The following is a 16,431-nucleotide window of genomic DNA, read 5'->3' as shown; positions in this document are numbered from 1 at the left end:
ACACAGAGACAGACAGACAGACAGACAGACACACACACACACACACAGAGAGAGAGAGAGAGAGAGAGAGAGAGAGAGAGAGAGAGAGAGAGAGAGAGAGAGAACCCCAGCCAGCCAAGCACTGGGCGCCTGGCTTGGGCTTCTGAAACCTCAAAACCTCCCAGTGACACACATCTTCCAGCAAAGCCAGCTACACTTGGTAATCTTTTCAAACAGTGCCACTCCCTAAGCATTTGAGTATAGGAACCTATTTGAGGCCATTCTTAATTCAAACTACTACATAGCTATTTTCACAGTAGACACAGCTAACAAAACAGTTGAGGATGAAAGCAAATGTGAGAATTTAGATAGATTCTGTTGGACAGACATGAAAGGGAATATCAAGTACAAGCTGTAGCAGCCTACTTCCTAAAGGTGGTTTTTAGTTTTGGGTACGGGAGTGGAATGACAACTAATATTTTCATTCAAAATGTTTATGTTAAGAAGATTTGGACTTATTGTGTTTGAAGAACTTATTCTGAGATTTCATTTTTAATTGTGTATGCCTCTCTCTCTCTCTCTCTCTCTCTCTCTCTCTCTCTTTCTGTGTGTGTGTGTGTGTGTGTGTGTGTGTGTTTGTTTGTGCGCATGCGTGCAGTGCCCGTGGAGAGCACAAGAAGGCATTGGATTCTCCCTAGAGCTGGCATCACAGACAGTTGTGAGCCACCTAGTGTGAGTCCCGGGAACCAAATCTGGGTCCTCTGCTTTTAACAGATAAGTCATCTCTTCAGCCTCAACATAGTTATTTTAAAAATTCCTCAGATTGAATATGATAAACATCCATGAATTCATGGCTGTGGTACAGTAGAGCGGTGGTTAATAGCTGGAGCCCATACAGATCCGCTCGGGATCCTGAAGACTTTGGGGGTTATAAAGAAGTTTTCATTGAGTAGGAGAGGGGCTCTCCCTGCCGCAGAGCAGCAGGCAAGGATCCTGTCATCGAAGGCTACTCAGAGAGTGGCAGGGGGCTGAGGGCTGTCCTGCTGGAGAAGGCAGGAAGGGTTCTAGCTTGCTCTCCTGCTTCTGTTCCAACTCACACCCATAGTTATTATGCATTAAATGGAATTTATGAGCTCCCTGGGACCATACTACCCATTTATAGCATTATTAATCTGAGAAAATTTATTCCTGAAATTGAGAAACAACATGCTCTCCCCAGCAGCTTGCAAAGCCCACGGCTGCTGGACGTCCGGCACTGACTTCATGCAGGTCCCCAACAGTTTGTTTTTGGCAGTTACTGTTAAGGTTCTGAAATAGGTGGAAATACTAAGAGAATTCAGTTAGGATACAAATAGAAAGGGAAACATCTGGGATATCCGGTTCTTTCAGTCAGACAGGGATGGTCAAATATAAAAATGTCCTAATGAGAGTTTGGAACCTAGAAGAGATTTCAGATCAGTTTATTGGACATTAACCTGCTCACTTTCTTTCTGTTCCTTTTTTAAAAGTTATTTTAGTAAAGGACAACAAATAGTTACATCCATGAAAAATGACTTCTCTTACAGATGGGACAAACTTTAGAGAGGAAGTAGAGGGAAACTTGAGAATAGGAACATGGATTTCACCTTCTGCCCAGAAGTGCTCTGGTGGCGAGCTCCGGATACACAACCAGAGCTGTTCACTGCAGTGCGTTTATAATAACAGGCTTGGGTGACAGCTCAGTTTGCAGTAAAGTTCCCAAGCAGGTGCTGGGCTACAGTGACGTCACACGAAATGAAGCTCAGCACTCGGGTGGGTCAGGACGAGCTGCTGGTGATTACACACATGCGAAGACCAAAGGCAGGCAAAACACGGAGCTGCAGAGAAAAGCATGGATGAGCGGTTATCCTAAAAGTCAGTATAGGCTTAGTCTAGAACCAGTGGTCGGGTGAGAGCCTCTGAGGTATTGGATCTTAAACAAGGTGGGCATGCACTTTCACTCTGGTGCACCTGCACAGCAGGGTTCCATCTTGGTGGTCTAGAAGACTTAAAGCAATTGACCTGAAATCCCTTGTTTTACTGTTAAGTAAGTCATCAAGTAATCAAAGCACCAGGGCTCAGCGTGTTTCTTTGCTATATAAATTGCAGCCCCTTGTCCTTCCCGTTTGAAGGTTTGGAAGGTTGCACGGTATTTTTGGTTGCAGAGTTGACTGATGTCATGCCACCAGCTTCCAGGAAACCTCCTGGTCTGACTTTCAAGAAGCACTTAGTGTGTTTTCTCATCACTTTAAGGAATTGTTTTCTGATGAGTCCTGTGTGTCGAGTGGGCCAAGGGCGTGATGTGGAAGCCATGTGTACCAAGGGCATCATTAGTTTTGTTCAGCAGAGGGATGCCAAGGGTCGGGAAGGGCTTGCTTGTGTCTGTTAGAGATGGAGCATAAAGGGAAGCTGAGTCAAACAAGCCCATTGAGGCCTCCCTGCTTCCTGGAGGCCATAGCCAGATAAAAGCTGCAAATGCCCAAGTTTATTTGGTGGTGGTGGGGTGTCCATCTCCTAGTCTTCAAGGAGTAGTGGAGTTCCTGACACTAATGCATGAGCTTCTGTGAGAGCCAGATGAAGAGTGATCAGAGACAGGCAATGGTTTAGGTTCACCTCCTTTTATTTCCAGTTGTATCTGGCTTGCGCTGCCATAGAAAGAGGCAGGAACCTGAGGATGTCCTGGCCCAGGTCGGGTGGGTGGGGAGTGATGCTTCGAAGGAGAACTCAGAGGGGGCTCTCCTTTTGGGATAGCCTTGTGCCTTGCTAGGTTATTTATAGTCAGTCTCACAAGGGAATGTCCAAGGTTAATGTTCCATGACTGTGTTGATTTCTAAAATACATCTTTCTTGGGGAACGGGTGGCCTTCAACACTGACTTGCCTCAGACCCTTTGTAAGTCATGATTAGAAGAACTCTAATCTCAGGTGAGTGAACAGAAGGTTCCCCAGGCTAGCTTCTTAAAGCAGTGTTGGCATCCAAGAGTGAGCCCTTCCTCAGATCTGCTGCTGGTGGTGGAGCTGAGTGGGCTGAGGAGCTGCAGTCTTGGGAGCAGGAGCCCCGGAGAAGTTCTTTTCAGAGACCCTATCGAGGTGAAGTCAGGACTCTCGGCTTTGCCCCAAAAGAGAATTTTGGGGCCCATCAGTGTAAAGCAGACTTGGGATTTGTAAGAGGTTTTGACATAGGTTAAGCATAAGCATTTTGTGGTCTCTCTCTCTCTCTCTCTCTCTCTCTCTCTCTCTCTCTCTCTCTCTGTGTGTGTGTGTGTGTGTGTGTGTACACATATATGCTCCGTGTATATATGTGCTCAGTGTGTGTGAGGTCTTTGTGGAAGGAAAGTACCCATAAGTTCATGTGTGCTTCACAAGAGAGTTGCATGTGATCATCTCAAGAGTAGCCATTTGGTGACTTTTGAAGTTACACCTCAAAAGGTTGCTAAGAACTTTGATCTTTTTTCTTTTTAGTTTTTGGTAAATAAAGCTGTAGGATATTTTCTAAGGATAGGTTTACAGGCTGATAAAACCACAGGTCACAGGGATTAAACAGTAAGTTAAGACTTTTTTTCCTTCTGTAAATGAAGTTTATAGTCTTGTTTATGAGATTCCCAGAAAACTGAAGGTTTCCAGGTGGGAAACAAGTTAAGGTAACACGTCTCTGTAGGAAAGTCATATTAACTCTGTATTGGCAAACTTACAGCAGATTTTAATTTGCCTACAATTCTTCACTCAGAGCTGTCAAGAAGCCTCAACCAGACTGTAGAGTTAGCTCCTTATGCCAGGGGTTCTCAACCTTCTCATGCTGCAACCCTATAATAGAGTTGATCGTGTTGCGGTGACTCCCAACCATAAAATTATTTTCGTTGCTACTTTATAATTGTAATTTTGCTACTGTTATGAATTGTAATGTAAAAATCTGATATTCAGGATATCTGAGGTGCAGGAGATATCGAGATATATGTGAAAGGTTCATTCAACCCCCAAAGGAGTCTCCTCCACTCATAGGCTGAGAAGCAACGTCTCATGCCTTTTCTTTCCATCCTATTTTGGTCCCACCATTTAATTAATTAATTAATTAATCAATCAGTCTATTATTGGACCCAGCCTAGTGGGAGGTGAAGCCATCTCAGGCTCCCCATTTCATGTGGAAGGTGTGGGAAACAGCCTCCACCAGTGTCACTCCAGAGAGGCAGGCCGCTGACCCAGACTGTTTTGTTCTTGATCCCTACCCTGGACGAGGCAGTAACTCTGACCTGTGGTGCTGCTTTGAGGTTCACTTAACACTTCCAGCACTGCTCACTTCTGCCCACCATACTTGACACCTCCTCTCTCTCATCTTGTGTTCTTAAGGCAGTAGCTTAGAACCTCTAGATGCAGGCCCTGGAGCACGGAGCTGCCAAATTCGTAGTGTAGGGCATGATACCAAGCTGCAGAGGCAGAGAGCTATCCAGTAAGTGGGTGGCCACGCCACACCCACTTAAATGCCCCTTCTGCGTTCCCACTTCTTTCATTCATACTAAGTTTAGTTTGCAAAAGGAATCCTTGTGCTTTTGGTAGAAAAGATACCGATGGTGACATGTTTCACCATAAGTAACAGTATTTAGGAGAAGAAACAAGGAAAACAGAATCACCACCTCACAGCATGCTGCCCTGCTGAGCTGCAGATGTCGGAATCTCTCTATTTGCCTCCTTCCTCCCTCCCAGTTTCTTAAGAGACAAGAGGGTAGAGATGACCGTGTGACCCCGGCATGAGGAGTCAGTGGCCACAACCACCAGAGGCCTCTGCCCTTCCCTAGTGTGCAGGTGGAATAGTAAGAAAAGATTCCACCATTAGAGCTCTTCTTTGGTAATTTAGCCATACTCTATAATGTCAGGATGGTTACCACAACTGCCCAGAGTCACAGCCCTGCCGTGAGGGAGCAGCCAAGCGCCATCAACGAGCTTGTGTAGAGCCTGGTCTGGCTTTGATTTACTAAGATCCAGCATCCCGAGGGAGACTCAAGGAAGGAGATACACTTTGGGCAGGATGGTCATGTCTCCCGGCTTACCTGAGTCCTCCAGCAGAGGATTCTTGGACTAGCACGCCTCCTCTCCTCCCATCGCAGACACTGCTGGCCTCTGTACCCAGCACGCATCTTCCTTTGGTCCACTCTCATGCAAAGTTTATTTGCTGGTTTAGGGAGATGGATCAGTGGATGGACTCTTGCCCATCAGCATAAGGACTAGCATTAAGATACCTGGTATCTACAAGAATGCTGACGGCCGGCCGTGAGGGACTCCCTTGGGCAGGCTGGCAACTAGGTTAGGGTAACCAGGAGAGTGCTATGTTCAAGTGTGAGGCCCGGCCTCAGCGTACGATGTGGAGAGTGGTCAGTGAAGGCAGCCGACGTCAGCCTGTGGCCTCTGTATGTGTGTGCACATATGTGTACCCACATACACTTGAACACCCATGCGGGTGGCATGTATACCCCATAAACACATGATTATTTCCCTATGAAAGCCACTAGATCAATCTTACCTAACACTCGTATTTTATTCTGTCTTTAAAAAGCCCTTCCTTGCTTTTCTGAGTGTGGGAACCTCAAGGGTTTGAGGCTTAGTCCAGGAGACTGAGGTGATGGTGGGTTGAGGGTGGTGGGTGGAGAAGGGAAATGGTATTCTCTCTCTTGTTAACGTGAGCAGGCTTTTCTCAGCCGCCACACTTTGTAGTGTCTTCACCCTCTTACCAGGATTCAGCAGGAAAGTAAGTCACCCGGGCCTGTCTGATGTGATTTTCCCTGCTTTGAAATGGGCACAGGGCAGGGCACCAGGCCTGAGTAAGTGTGAGTAAATTAATGGCTTTAGCTTTCAGGGCCGTGTGCCGCCCACGTGGGAATAAAGCTATCATCTTGAGGCAGCTGGACAGGCTCATTACCCATGAGCAAAGTTAGGCGGGGCCTATTGCTTGGACAGGAAGCCATCAGCTGCAGGATCGCTCCAGGGCTGATATTTCTTCAGCAGTCACATCTACCACATAGAAGGACCTGGAAGAAAACGTCAGACTTTAGCATTTAGAATTCAACCTTAAATCAAACACATTACGAAGCGTGAGTTCTCCTCCCTAGGTTTCTTACATGATTCCACATTCTCAGGACCCCGGCCAGGAATGACCCGGATGGTTCCTCACGGCACAGATGAACTGCACCACACACTAAGAAAACAGGGACAGAACTGTCACGACAAGTAGGTGGGCTGAAACAGGGAAGGACAGTGTCAGCTGCATCTTGGACCTCCATGTTCAGAGTCTTGACTTGGTTGTTTGGGGTTTATTTTTTGTGCCAGCGATGATACAGTGCTTCGGTGGAAACTGGTGGCAGTTGAGTTTGTCCAGCTAATCTCAGCTTCTCCACCTCAGCTCAGTAGGAGCCACACGCTCCCAGATGCGCTCGTCTGTCAGGCTGACCTGCCTGGCTGTGGAGTCAAGGCTGTTTCTGTTAGACGACTCTGCAGGTTGGGGAATCCCCAGGGCTTAGTGTGTGTAAATGTTCTGTCTGAACATGAGCGTCAAGTGAACCAAACAGCTCGAGGCTCTATTGGGGAACTGGCTGCTACAAAGTTCTGCCACATTCTTGGATATTGTTAAAGATACAGCTTTCTAGTGAGTTTCATGTTGGAATTAAATCCATGATTTAATTATTGACACATTTAGGGGTCCGTGGCTTACTGGAGTGTATTTGTAGCAGACCTACAATATCCAAATTTTTCTGAATATTTAGAAACTTTGGTTTATATATAAACAAGATAATCGTCTAAGTGTTGTTTAGATGTAACTCGTGGCCACTCAACTGATTACTTATTAGGACTCTCAGCCTTGAGTAGTATATTTTCTCAGGAATGGGAAGTTTGTGCACAGTATAGTAAAGGCAGAGGCTGACAAGATAGGCAAGGCCCTGCAGCCTGGGGAAAGTCCGCTGTAGGAAGGGAGTCCCCATTCATAACCCATGTCTCAGAGGCTGAATTGAGAATTTACATGTTAGCGAAGTTAGATGTCTCATTGGTGGTTCAAGGATAGTCAGGCCTGCACAGAGAGACCCTGTCTCAAAATACAAGCAAGCAAAAGAAGTGGGCAGGCACCAACGTAGGGGTCAGGGACACTGGTGTGGAGATCAACTATAATAAGCCATCAGATTTGCTGATGTATAATGTAGTAAGATTTGGAGCTTAAATCCAAACCTGGGCTCATCGCTGGGATCAAGTCCTTTGTCCTGTGGAATCTGAAGTCCCCAGAAACTTTGGTTCTCATTTGTTTTCTGTCTTTCCTAGTAATGGTCCCTCACAGGCAGGTGGTCATGACTGAAGCAAGCCTATTTGGGACACCTGGCACTCACAGAAGCTTAAGTTGTGTTCTGTTCGTATTGCAGAAAACATGGCAGGAACCCGGGGATTCATTCTGTCAGCTGTCCCACTTGAGCCCTCTGGGGCTCAGGGACTTGGGACACGTATGTGCTGGCATGTAAAACAAAGAAGTTCTGTTTGGAGTCGTGTGGAGTTGACGTAGCTTCATTCCCTCAAGCCCAGGCTGGTCACAACGTCTCATGACTAAAGCATTTTCTTGCAACTGTTTTTGGGTGAACCCTGCTAACTGCAGAGAAGCAGGCCTCTGAGCTATGGGCTTCCCCATAGCCCTGGTGCCCTCTTTGCTATGGAAGTGCCGAAATGAGCCTTCTCCTAAGTCTTCCCCCTGGGCATGTGTGGTCTGCCCTTTCTTGCTTCATCAGAGGTGAGGACAGTAATGATTAGGGCAGAAAATAATGCTTTAATTACATCGAAAAACCTCAAAGTAAAACTTTTTCCTATCTTAAACTATCCATGAAGGAATTCTAAACCTAGTGCTAGGTGCTATCCATTGAGTCCGTCACACAGCAAGAGAACGAGTAGTGTTAACTGCCTGGCCTTTGTGAGCTGCTTGGTGCCTTCAGAATATGTGGTTAGCTCTGTGATTTTTGTGGACTCTATTCAGAAGCTCATTTGTAGACTGGCACTGAAAATTGCCAGCTGCAAAGGGTATTGTTTACCTAGGGCTCAATGGCTGCTGGAGGTTTCTCTTTTGTCCAGTTTTCTGCTGTGCTCCCCATACAGTAGGATATAGTTCCCAGGGACTCCGTGACCAATATTAGGTCATTTCCAGGTTGTGGCAAAGACTTAGGTGCTATGGGAGCTGAATGGGTAATGAATCCAGTATCAGGGTTCCTTCCCCGGGCTGTGTAATGTGCACTGGGAGCTGGGATGATGGGAGTGGGGTTCTAGTGGTATGTGTAGGAGTTCAAAGGGCCAGGAGTTGAGCATGTTGTTGGGATTCTGTTCTTTTCGCCTGGGGAGAGAATAAGTATTGGCAAGCCAGTGAGTCTGCACAGGAGGCAGATGTCCTGTCAGGGAGTCTCTGTATTCTGTGAAGGCATCAGGAAGCCACAGAAGGGCCTTATGGAAAACGGTCAGGGAGAGTCATAGAAAGAGATATGAGCTAGAAGCCTATCCTGGGGCGAGTGTTGGGGTCGGAAGGACTATTGGCCACTGATTAGGAGGCTGTAGACACAGCAAGGCTACCTGCAGGAACGCAGGCCAGGAAGCCGGGAGGCTGGAAGGCAAGGGAAGCCAGGCACCGCTATTTAAATGAATGAAATGCTTGATGTAATAATGGACCAGGATTTCTTTTAGCAATCAATCTTGGTTGGGCTGGTATCCATTCACATAGCTCGGGGATCATGTTTTCTCATTCAGGTTGTATTCCCTGGGCTCTTCTGCAAAGTAGTCTGTGGATCAGGTTGGCTTTATAGAACTATATGTGTGCATAAGTGAGATACACATGTAATTAGAGGGGCATCTGCTGTCAGACTTTAGAGCACACATCCACACACACAAAGACAGACAGACAGACAGACAGACAGAGATAGAGAGAAGCAAGCATAGAGAGACAGAGGGGGCAGGTGTCTGTGCGATTTATTTTGAAATACAGTTTCTCTGTTTCTGTGTTGGTCTGAGATCAGAAGATTAAGGGCACTCTTGGGCATGTTTCCTTTTTAGTTTATGAAACTAGAAGAAGTTGGAACCTCTTTTATAATGCCTTTTGGACAACTGGCCTGTTATATATTATGAATTAATTTTCTGTGTACCATTAATGCATAGTTAGAACATCAACACAGGCTACAGATTTCTTCGTTTATTTTAAGGCACTTGTAATACTCTAACAGGCCTTTCATCGTTTTGGTAGTGCAGCTTGTCCTGTATATTTTGTGGGTAAGAAATTAAAAGTCAGAGCTATATGTTGACATTTCCTTGAGTCAGTAAGGCTTGTGCACTTCATAACTGTGTGCTATTATAGGCTGCCATTTCCAAGACAGGATGAATTAGCCAATCAAGTGGTTATTAAGGCAGTAGTGATTATTACTAAAATTTAGAATCCATTTTGTCATGTATTTTCATGTGGTAATTTATGGGCATATCTACATTCCTGATGCGTGTGATTAATTTTCGTATCCAATCTGGGGTCACATATTTTTGTAAAAATGACATAAACATCAATTGAATGTGTTTGCATTTTTTATATATTAGTAAGATTCAGGGTGAAAATATAACCTTTATTCTCTAACATTCTTTCATAATTAAGTACATTTACAGAAGATTCCAACTCATTAAAACACTTCCTTCCTGTGACACTGATCTAGAGGTTTGCACGGCTACCCTACGCCCACCCCCACACACCGTGCTAGCACTGCCTCCCTGCACCAGAGTAGCATCCTGCAGGCTCTGCAGTGGAGTGGCTTGCTCAGATGGGGTGATGTCACCCTCTCTGCAAGCAGTGCGAGGGTGGGGCCACCACGCAGATGTGGAGTTTTATCACCCTGCCCTTTGTGTTCAGGAGCTTTGCCAATTACCTAATGAGTAAAATTCGGTAATTACCACCAAGGCTCGTCAGTGAGAGAAGCTACCAGCTTACTAGTTAGCATTTCGCTGTGGTTGCTTTAGAATCCTGCCTTATTTATTAGTCTTCCTTGTGGCATGCCCTGTGCTTCCCTAAGTCTGGCTTCAGTCTTCCCACAGGCGAGTTTTCGGTTTAATAAATGTAAGGTGGGGTAGCTGATGGGCGGGCGATGAGACCCGTGAGATCCTGGGAAGCAGCTTGTGAGCGACATGCCAGACAATTCAGAACAAGGCACACGCGCAACCTCATCAGGAGTTCTGTCTGTGGAGGAGTGATTGGGCTTTTAAATACCACGTTTACCTAAATGAAAAACAATCAAGTCGGCGAACAATTATATGAAATTCAAAATGATTAAAAATTGCTAGAGGTCCTGAGTGGATTATCAAAAAGAGCTGTTTTAGTTTAAAAACGTACTCTTCTTTTTTTTCTCTTCTAACTATCTATTTACTTTGTATGAGTGAGTACATTATAGCTGTCTTCAGACACACCAGAAGAGGCATCGGATCCCATTATAACCACCATGTGGTTGCTGGGAACTGAACTCAGGACCTCTGGAAGAGTAGTCAGTGCTCTTAACCGCTGAACCACCCTCCAGCACCCCCCCCCCCAAAAAAAAAAAAAACCCTTCCTCTTACCTCAGTTGATGAGGTTCATCTTAGATTTGCGTGCACACCCACATGGAAAGTGCTGCTGGGCTAATGAGCTGAGTAAGCGCTCACACAGCCTGGAGATATCCCATAGAAGGCCACCGTGGCGAGCTCTGTGGCTAGCTGGGAACCATTCTGATAAAGTGGCACTGCAGCCCTGACACAGGGTCTGAGGACGGAAAGTGCACAGTTGATCCGACCACTGCACTGTTGGGTTGTTGACATTCCAGCACCCCCCCACCCCCACTCCTCGTTCATCTAAAAGATTTCCCATTGTTACAGACAACTGTGGGACGTTTCCTCCCGGGGTAATTTTCCCTCTTACAGTTGTAATCATGGTATGATTGAAGGCTAAATACCCAGAGCTGATCTTTGACAGACTGAAAATAGAAAGTCCTCGGGGACACTGGGCGAGTGGCAGGGGGGACAAACTCTGCTAGTTCTGTTTTGTTCATTTCCACCCAGTACTCAGAGGTTTGAATAAGCACCTACTTCTGTCTAAAGCAAGTGGCCCCAATGAGGGGAAGATAGAGAATATCCTTTTGTCGCACGGTTCACAGCTTATGAAACAGGAGAGATTCGGGAACATGGGCTTAGTGTTTATCCCAGGCTGATGTGCTCCTGGCCAGATAGCATTGTAACTATATAACAGAGTCCACCATGTTGTTTAACATCAGGGTTGAGCTGTCTTAAGGATGAGTCTATTAAGACATTTAAATATTCATATTTAGAGAAGGGGAAGGAGGGAGGGGGAGAGGGCACTCAAAGCTAGAACTGCACAGAGCCCTCCTTACACGGTCATTCTGTGCTAACCAAGGCCTAACTGCAGGTGACCTCTCATCAGCATCCTCAACAGACATACTATAGGCCTGACCCCAGAAGTAGTGGTTGTTTGTCCCCTAGTCCTTGCCTGGGAACCAGGACTGTACTGGAGTAGCGTTTCATTAAAGCCCGCAACGACTTCTCTCTCTTTCTCCTCACCAGGACTGTACTGGAGTAGCATTTCATTAAAGCCCGCAATGGCGTCTTTCCCTTTCTCCTCACTTTATTATAAAGATGGGCACCACTCAATGCCCCTGACCTTGGCAGCTGCCTCTCATGGCTTCCGTCCACCCTTCACCCATCCTCTTCTAACCTCACCAATCCTCTGTGCACAGTCCCTTGTCCATCAGCAGAGCCTCTGGGCCACAGAAGTGAGAGTGTTCTCCTCTTTGGTCTCTGGGACAGAGATGAGGAGTGGGGTCTCAGAAGGATCTCTTCCAACTGTCTTTGCGGCTGGGTAACCTCCCTGTGGCCCAAGGAAAAAGAAATGCCTCCAGGGAAAGGCCACTGAATCCAGCACCTAAAGCTTTTTAAGTCTTGGGCATCTGGCCTTTCTGGAGTGTAGACTAGAACCCATGGAGTATAGCCAAATGCTGTTTATTTTTAATTTCTAAGAAAATTTATTTTCAAACAGCTGCACACTCTGTCTTCATAAATATTTTCTAGGATACGGACAAGGACCTGGGTGAACATTGGCTTGTAGGGAGTGTCCGTCCCCCACCCCAAAAAGTAGAAAAGGATTTCTCATGTTAGACACCTCTAGGTCCATGACTGCAGGTCACTCCATTCTCGTAAGGCTCTGCTTAGGAACCTTCTCACCGGCTGCCTTGGTTACAGGCTGTAATCAGCCTGCCGGTTTTGCATTAGCTGCACCACCATCTTTACCCACGAGCGGTAGTGAGTTACCGTGATGGATGGGGAGCTGTCGAGATTAGCTTGAGTTCATTCAAGACTTCTGGAGGCACCTTGGGTGAAATTGTAGCCCTCCGGATCGGGTGTCTGCCATTTAGAAATCAGAACTGCTTCTCAGTCTGGTGGGTTGCCAGCACACAGCAATGGTTGTTGACACAGAAAGTTCACACACTAGAAAGTGAAGTGGCCTGGTGACCTGGAGACCTGAGGTCTGGCTCAAGCCTATCAGTACCTGGCTGGGTCGTGCCAGAAAGTTCTCTCACACCTTGGTTCTTGCTGCTGTCCTCTGCCTCTAGAATTCTGGGATTAAAGGTGTCTGTTGCCACCTGCGTGGGCAAATGCTTGATTTCTCGGAAGGACCACATGGAACTTGTCTTTCGTATAGGAGGCTCTCTCTGGAAAAAGCTGGAAGCTCGGGCCACTGAAACTATACTTATGTAGTCTGAGGATTCTTTTCCCCAGATCTCTTCTCTCTGTTTCACCTCCCACAGTGCAGTCCCGAGCATAACCTACTTCGTGTTGAACCCCAGCCTTACACTGGGCTCTGTCCTCTCTACCAGCCAGCACGAGCAGTGAACTCAACACCACTCGTTTTCGTCAAGTGCACCCCCCACCCCCCTTTTGGTTGAACTCTAGTGCCTTGATCCTTGACCTCCTTGACCTAGGGATCCTCCTGCAAGGCAGCCACCTTGTCGCTGGGAATGCAGGTGCATGGCGGCGTGCCTGCCCAGTGAGAGTCGGCGTGTGTGTATATAGATATATCACAACTGGGCCAGCAAGCACACTAGAGATCCACTTACTTAATATTCTTAGGCTACATCTTCCACCAGTGGTGAACATGAACCACTGTTCATGTATTGGATCCTTTTTGTGTGCTAGTTAGCAAAAAACCAGGAAAGCTGGGAGAGCTATCCTGTGCTTCTCTGAGGGTTGGCATGTTAGCGATGGCAAATACAGTGCTCTTTGTAATGGGCATCCATCCCTAGAAGGGTAGCCTCTGGTAGAGTCCAAGATGTTATCCCGAGGCATGAGGCTTGAGCGAGAAAATCTTTATCCCATGTTCCTAGGTGGCGCTCTCCTGGTGGGTGGGCATGTTTGGGCCGCTACTCAGTCCACTTTCATGTTAGCTTGTCTTAAGTTGCAGCAGGCTGCAACTGTTACTCGGCTTTCTAAGATTTTCCTTTTTTTTTTTTTTTGGGTTTGTTTGTTTTTTAAAAAATTCTGTGACCTTGGCCACCTCTGAAATTGTAGTGGCAACAGGCTAGCTTAGCCATTGATGTTCCTCTGCAGGGTACAACTCGAAAAGCTTAGGAGAAGGGAGCCAGGAGGGAGCATTGGCCAGTGTGGGTTATGCATAAGCCCCTCTGTGTGCCAGGCAGGGATTGTTATTAACCAGGCTGAGAAGACTAAAAGGAGGCTTAGGGCTCCCCCTAGAGGTGATGCTGTGCTACAGGTAGCAGACTTTTCAAAAAGCTACTAACACATGCCGCTGTCATCTAAATTCTACAAGGTTAAAATGAAGATTTGGCAAGTGATTGGAACTGATGACATATTGTGTCTTCTGGGGACAAATTATCCTGGCTGGCATGGCCGAGAGTCTTTTGGGACACTGTGTATGGGCGCGTATAAAGACCAGTATTCAGCATTAAAATAGAAGAAAGTGCTGGAGTGACTCTCACGTGTTCGCACAGGGACGTGTTCCCTAATTGATTCATTGGCTGTGATGACAGTTGACTTTGGCACCGGGTAACATGGGCATTACCTGTCAGTCAGGCAGCCCGCTGACGCTTTTCTCTCTGTCTTTCAGGGTTTCGGAAAAATGATGAAATGAAAGCTATGGATGTTTTGCCAATTCTGAAGGAAAAAGTCGCCTATCTTTCAGGTAAAGTCTGTCTTTCGTTGCTCTACCTGACTGCTCTGACACCAGGGTTTAATTAAAGTCACTCACTTGCTACAGCATATAAAAGCATCGGCATTTGGTGGACCTTTAAAACTCCTTTATTCTTGAAAAATTAATGCACAAGGCATTTTTAAGGCAGCGTGTACATCATAAGCCAACTAGTGCTGCTGATCAAACTACGTCTGTCTGTCACTCTGCAAACATTTGGCCATGCTGCCTGAGCCGTTAAGTGGAACAGCTGCTTGTTAAACCCCTCAGTGTCAGCAGTTGGGAGTGTGACCACAAATACACACTCAGGGGTTTTCAACCTCCGTGTCTTGTCTCCCATGGCTCTTCTTTCCCTCATCTTCAGGGAACAGCTCCTGTCCTCCAGCTTGGCTCCTTCCGGGCCGCCCATTCCTGGGGTTCTTAGCAGCCACATCTTCAGGTGTCTGTAAAGTCTTTGTGGTTTCTACTAGCTGACACCTCCTCTTAAGAAGAGGCCTGCTTTTCATGGCTAGCCCTCCCTCCACAGTGTGGAGATTGACAGCCTAGCCCCCCTGCCTGTGGGACATCTGTCCTCTCTGCTCTGCACAGGGAAGGCTGTGCTCCAGGCCTTTTAGCTTTCTCCTTGGGATTGATGTACAGCTTTACAAGATGGTACCAGTAAACAGGAGTGAGACTGCCCTGTCTCCTGGGCAGTCCTGCAGGATGCTGTTCCCTTGGTACCCACCTCTTGTGGTCTCTGAAACATGCACGCTGTGCTGGCCTGGGGCAAACTTTCATGGCCGCTCAGGTCTAATTACAACATGGTGACCACATTGCTTCTGAGTGTCCTAAGGGCACGTGGTTCTCTGTGTATTTAAGATGAAGTGTCCATGGTGCCTTTGCTTGCCTTGTCTTTGCTCACTTGTTTATATTGTCTTTTGATTTCTTAGAGAAGGGAATCTAATTAGTAATGAATCTGCACAGTTAATAAAGAGTGTAAAAGTAGACAGAGGGGCTCGGATTGTTAGAAATACTTGGATGAATGATGGATGGATGGAAGGAAGGATAGATGATAGACAGACAGACAGACAGACAGACAGGAATCTAAGTCATATCACTAGGACTGCATGACTAATAAAGAGTGTAAAAGTAGACAGAGGGGCTCGGGTTGTTAGATATACTTGGATGGATGATGGATGGATGGAAGGAAGGATAGATGATAGACAGACAGACAGATAGACAGACAGGAATCTAAGTCATGTCACTAGGACTGCATGACTAATAAAGAGTGTAAAAGTAGACAGAGGGGCTTGGGTTGCTGGAAATACTTGGATGGATGGACAGACTGACTGACTCACGGATTACAGTCCACTGAGTTTTGAAAGTAATGTTCATTTACTCTTTTCAACTCATCCCTAACAGTTCGTGTAATGGCTTGTGCCAGTTTATGAGCTGGTTATGTTATGGTTGTACCTAAAATTGGAGTAACTAAAAGATTCTACTTCCAAACCCAAGAGGAATCATTAGGGAATTCCTCAGGTTCCCCTGGAATCCCGAGCCTGTGTCTGAGAAGGAAGCCTGCTGCCCATCTGTTCCTGGGCACCCAGACCTCTGTGGTTCCACTCTGCTCTTCCTGGAAGGGGGAGATAGGCTCGTCCAGACAGGTGGACGGCTATGACTGCTGGGTTTGCCTTCATTCCATTATTAGGCAGTTAATTCAGAATTTATCACCATGGCATTTTTATCTAACTTACTGTAAAAACTAAACCTTCTTGCCTTTTAACTAATCAAGAAATGAAAGCATTGATCTCATAAATCTTCAATGAAAGTTTAATTCTGCAGGGTTAGGGAAAGAAATGGTTTCCAGTGACCACAAGCGAGGACAGAACATTTTTAAGTTATTAAGGCCAGCAGAGCACTAACCAGCAGGAGATAGTTAAGAGGTGTTGCCACACTTTTAGTATTTCCCAGCCTCTGACCAGAAATAGCTCATGACAATTTTAGGCTATTGTTATCATGTATATGAAAGAAAGAGTGGGAAATTATAAAAATAAATTGATTACGTATACTGTATTTTTAGGAAAAGTTCCAAAGAACGATATTCTCAGAAATAATTTTACCCCCCCCAAGTCTGTCAGTCTGTCTGTCTCTGTCTCCCTCCCTCCCTCCCTCCCTCCCTCCCTCCCTCCCTCCCTCTCTCTCTCTCTCTCTCTCTCTCTCTCTCTCTCTCTCTCTC

General features: G+C 46.3%; 1 protein-coding gene across 1 annotated transcript in view; it reads left to right on the top strand.

Annotated features, from left to right (window-relative positions):
- Trio (trio Rho guanine nucleotide exchange factor) overlaps window positions 1-16,431 on the top strand; it is a gene marked incomplete at its 5' end in the record, with an annotated part of 293,865 nt that overhangs the window by 90,626 nt on the left and 186,808 nt on the right. The window contains one exon of the mRNA XM_028767531.1: window positions 14,136-14,210. Within this exon, the coding sequence (XP_028623364.1) occupies window positions 14,136-14,210 (75 nt within the window). The remainder of the gene's footprint in view (window positions 1-14,135; window positions 14,211-16,431) is intronic.

Source organism: Grammomys surdaster, unplaced genomic scaffold (assembly GCF_004785775.1).
Source record: "Grammomys surdaster isolate TR1022 unplaced genomic scaffold, NIH_TR_1.0 174, whole genome shotgun sequence".
NCBI lineage: Eukaryota > Metazoa > Chordata > Mammalia > Rodentia > Muridae > Grammomys > Grammomys surdaster.
Note: the sequence above shows the minus strand (reverse complement) of the source record. Positions and strands in the feature narration are given on the sequence as shown.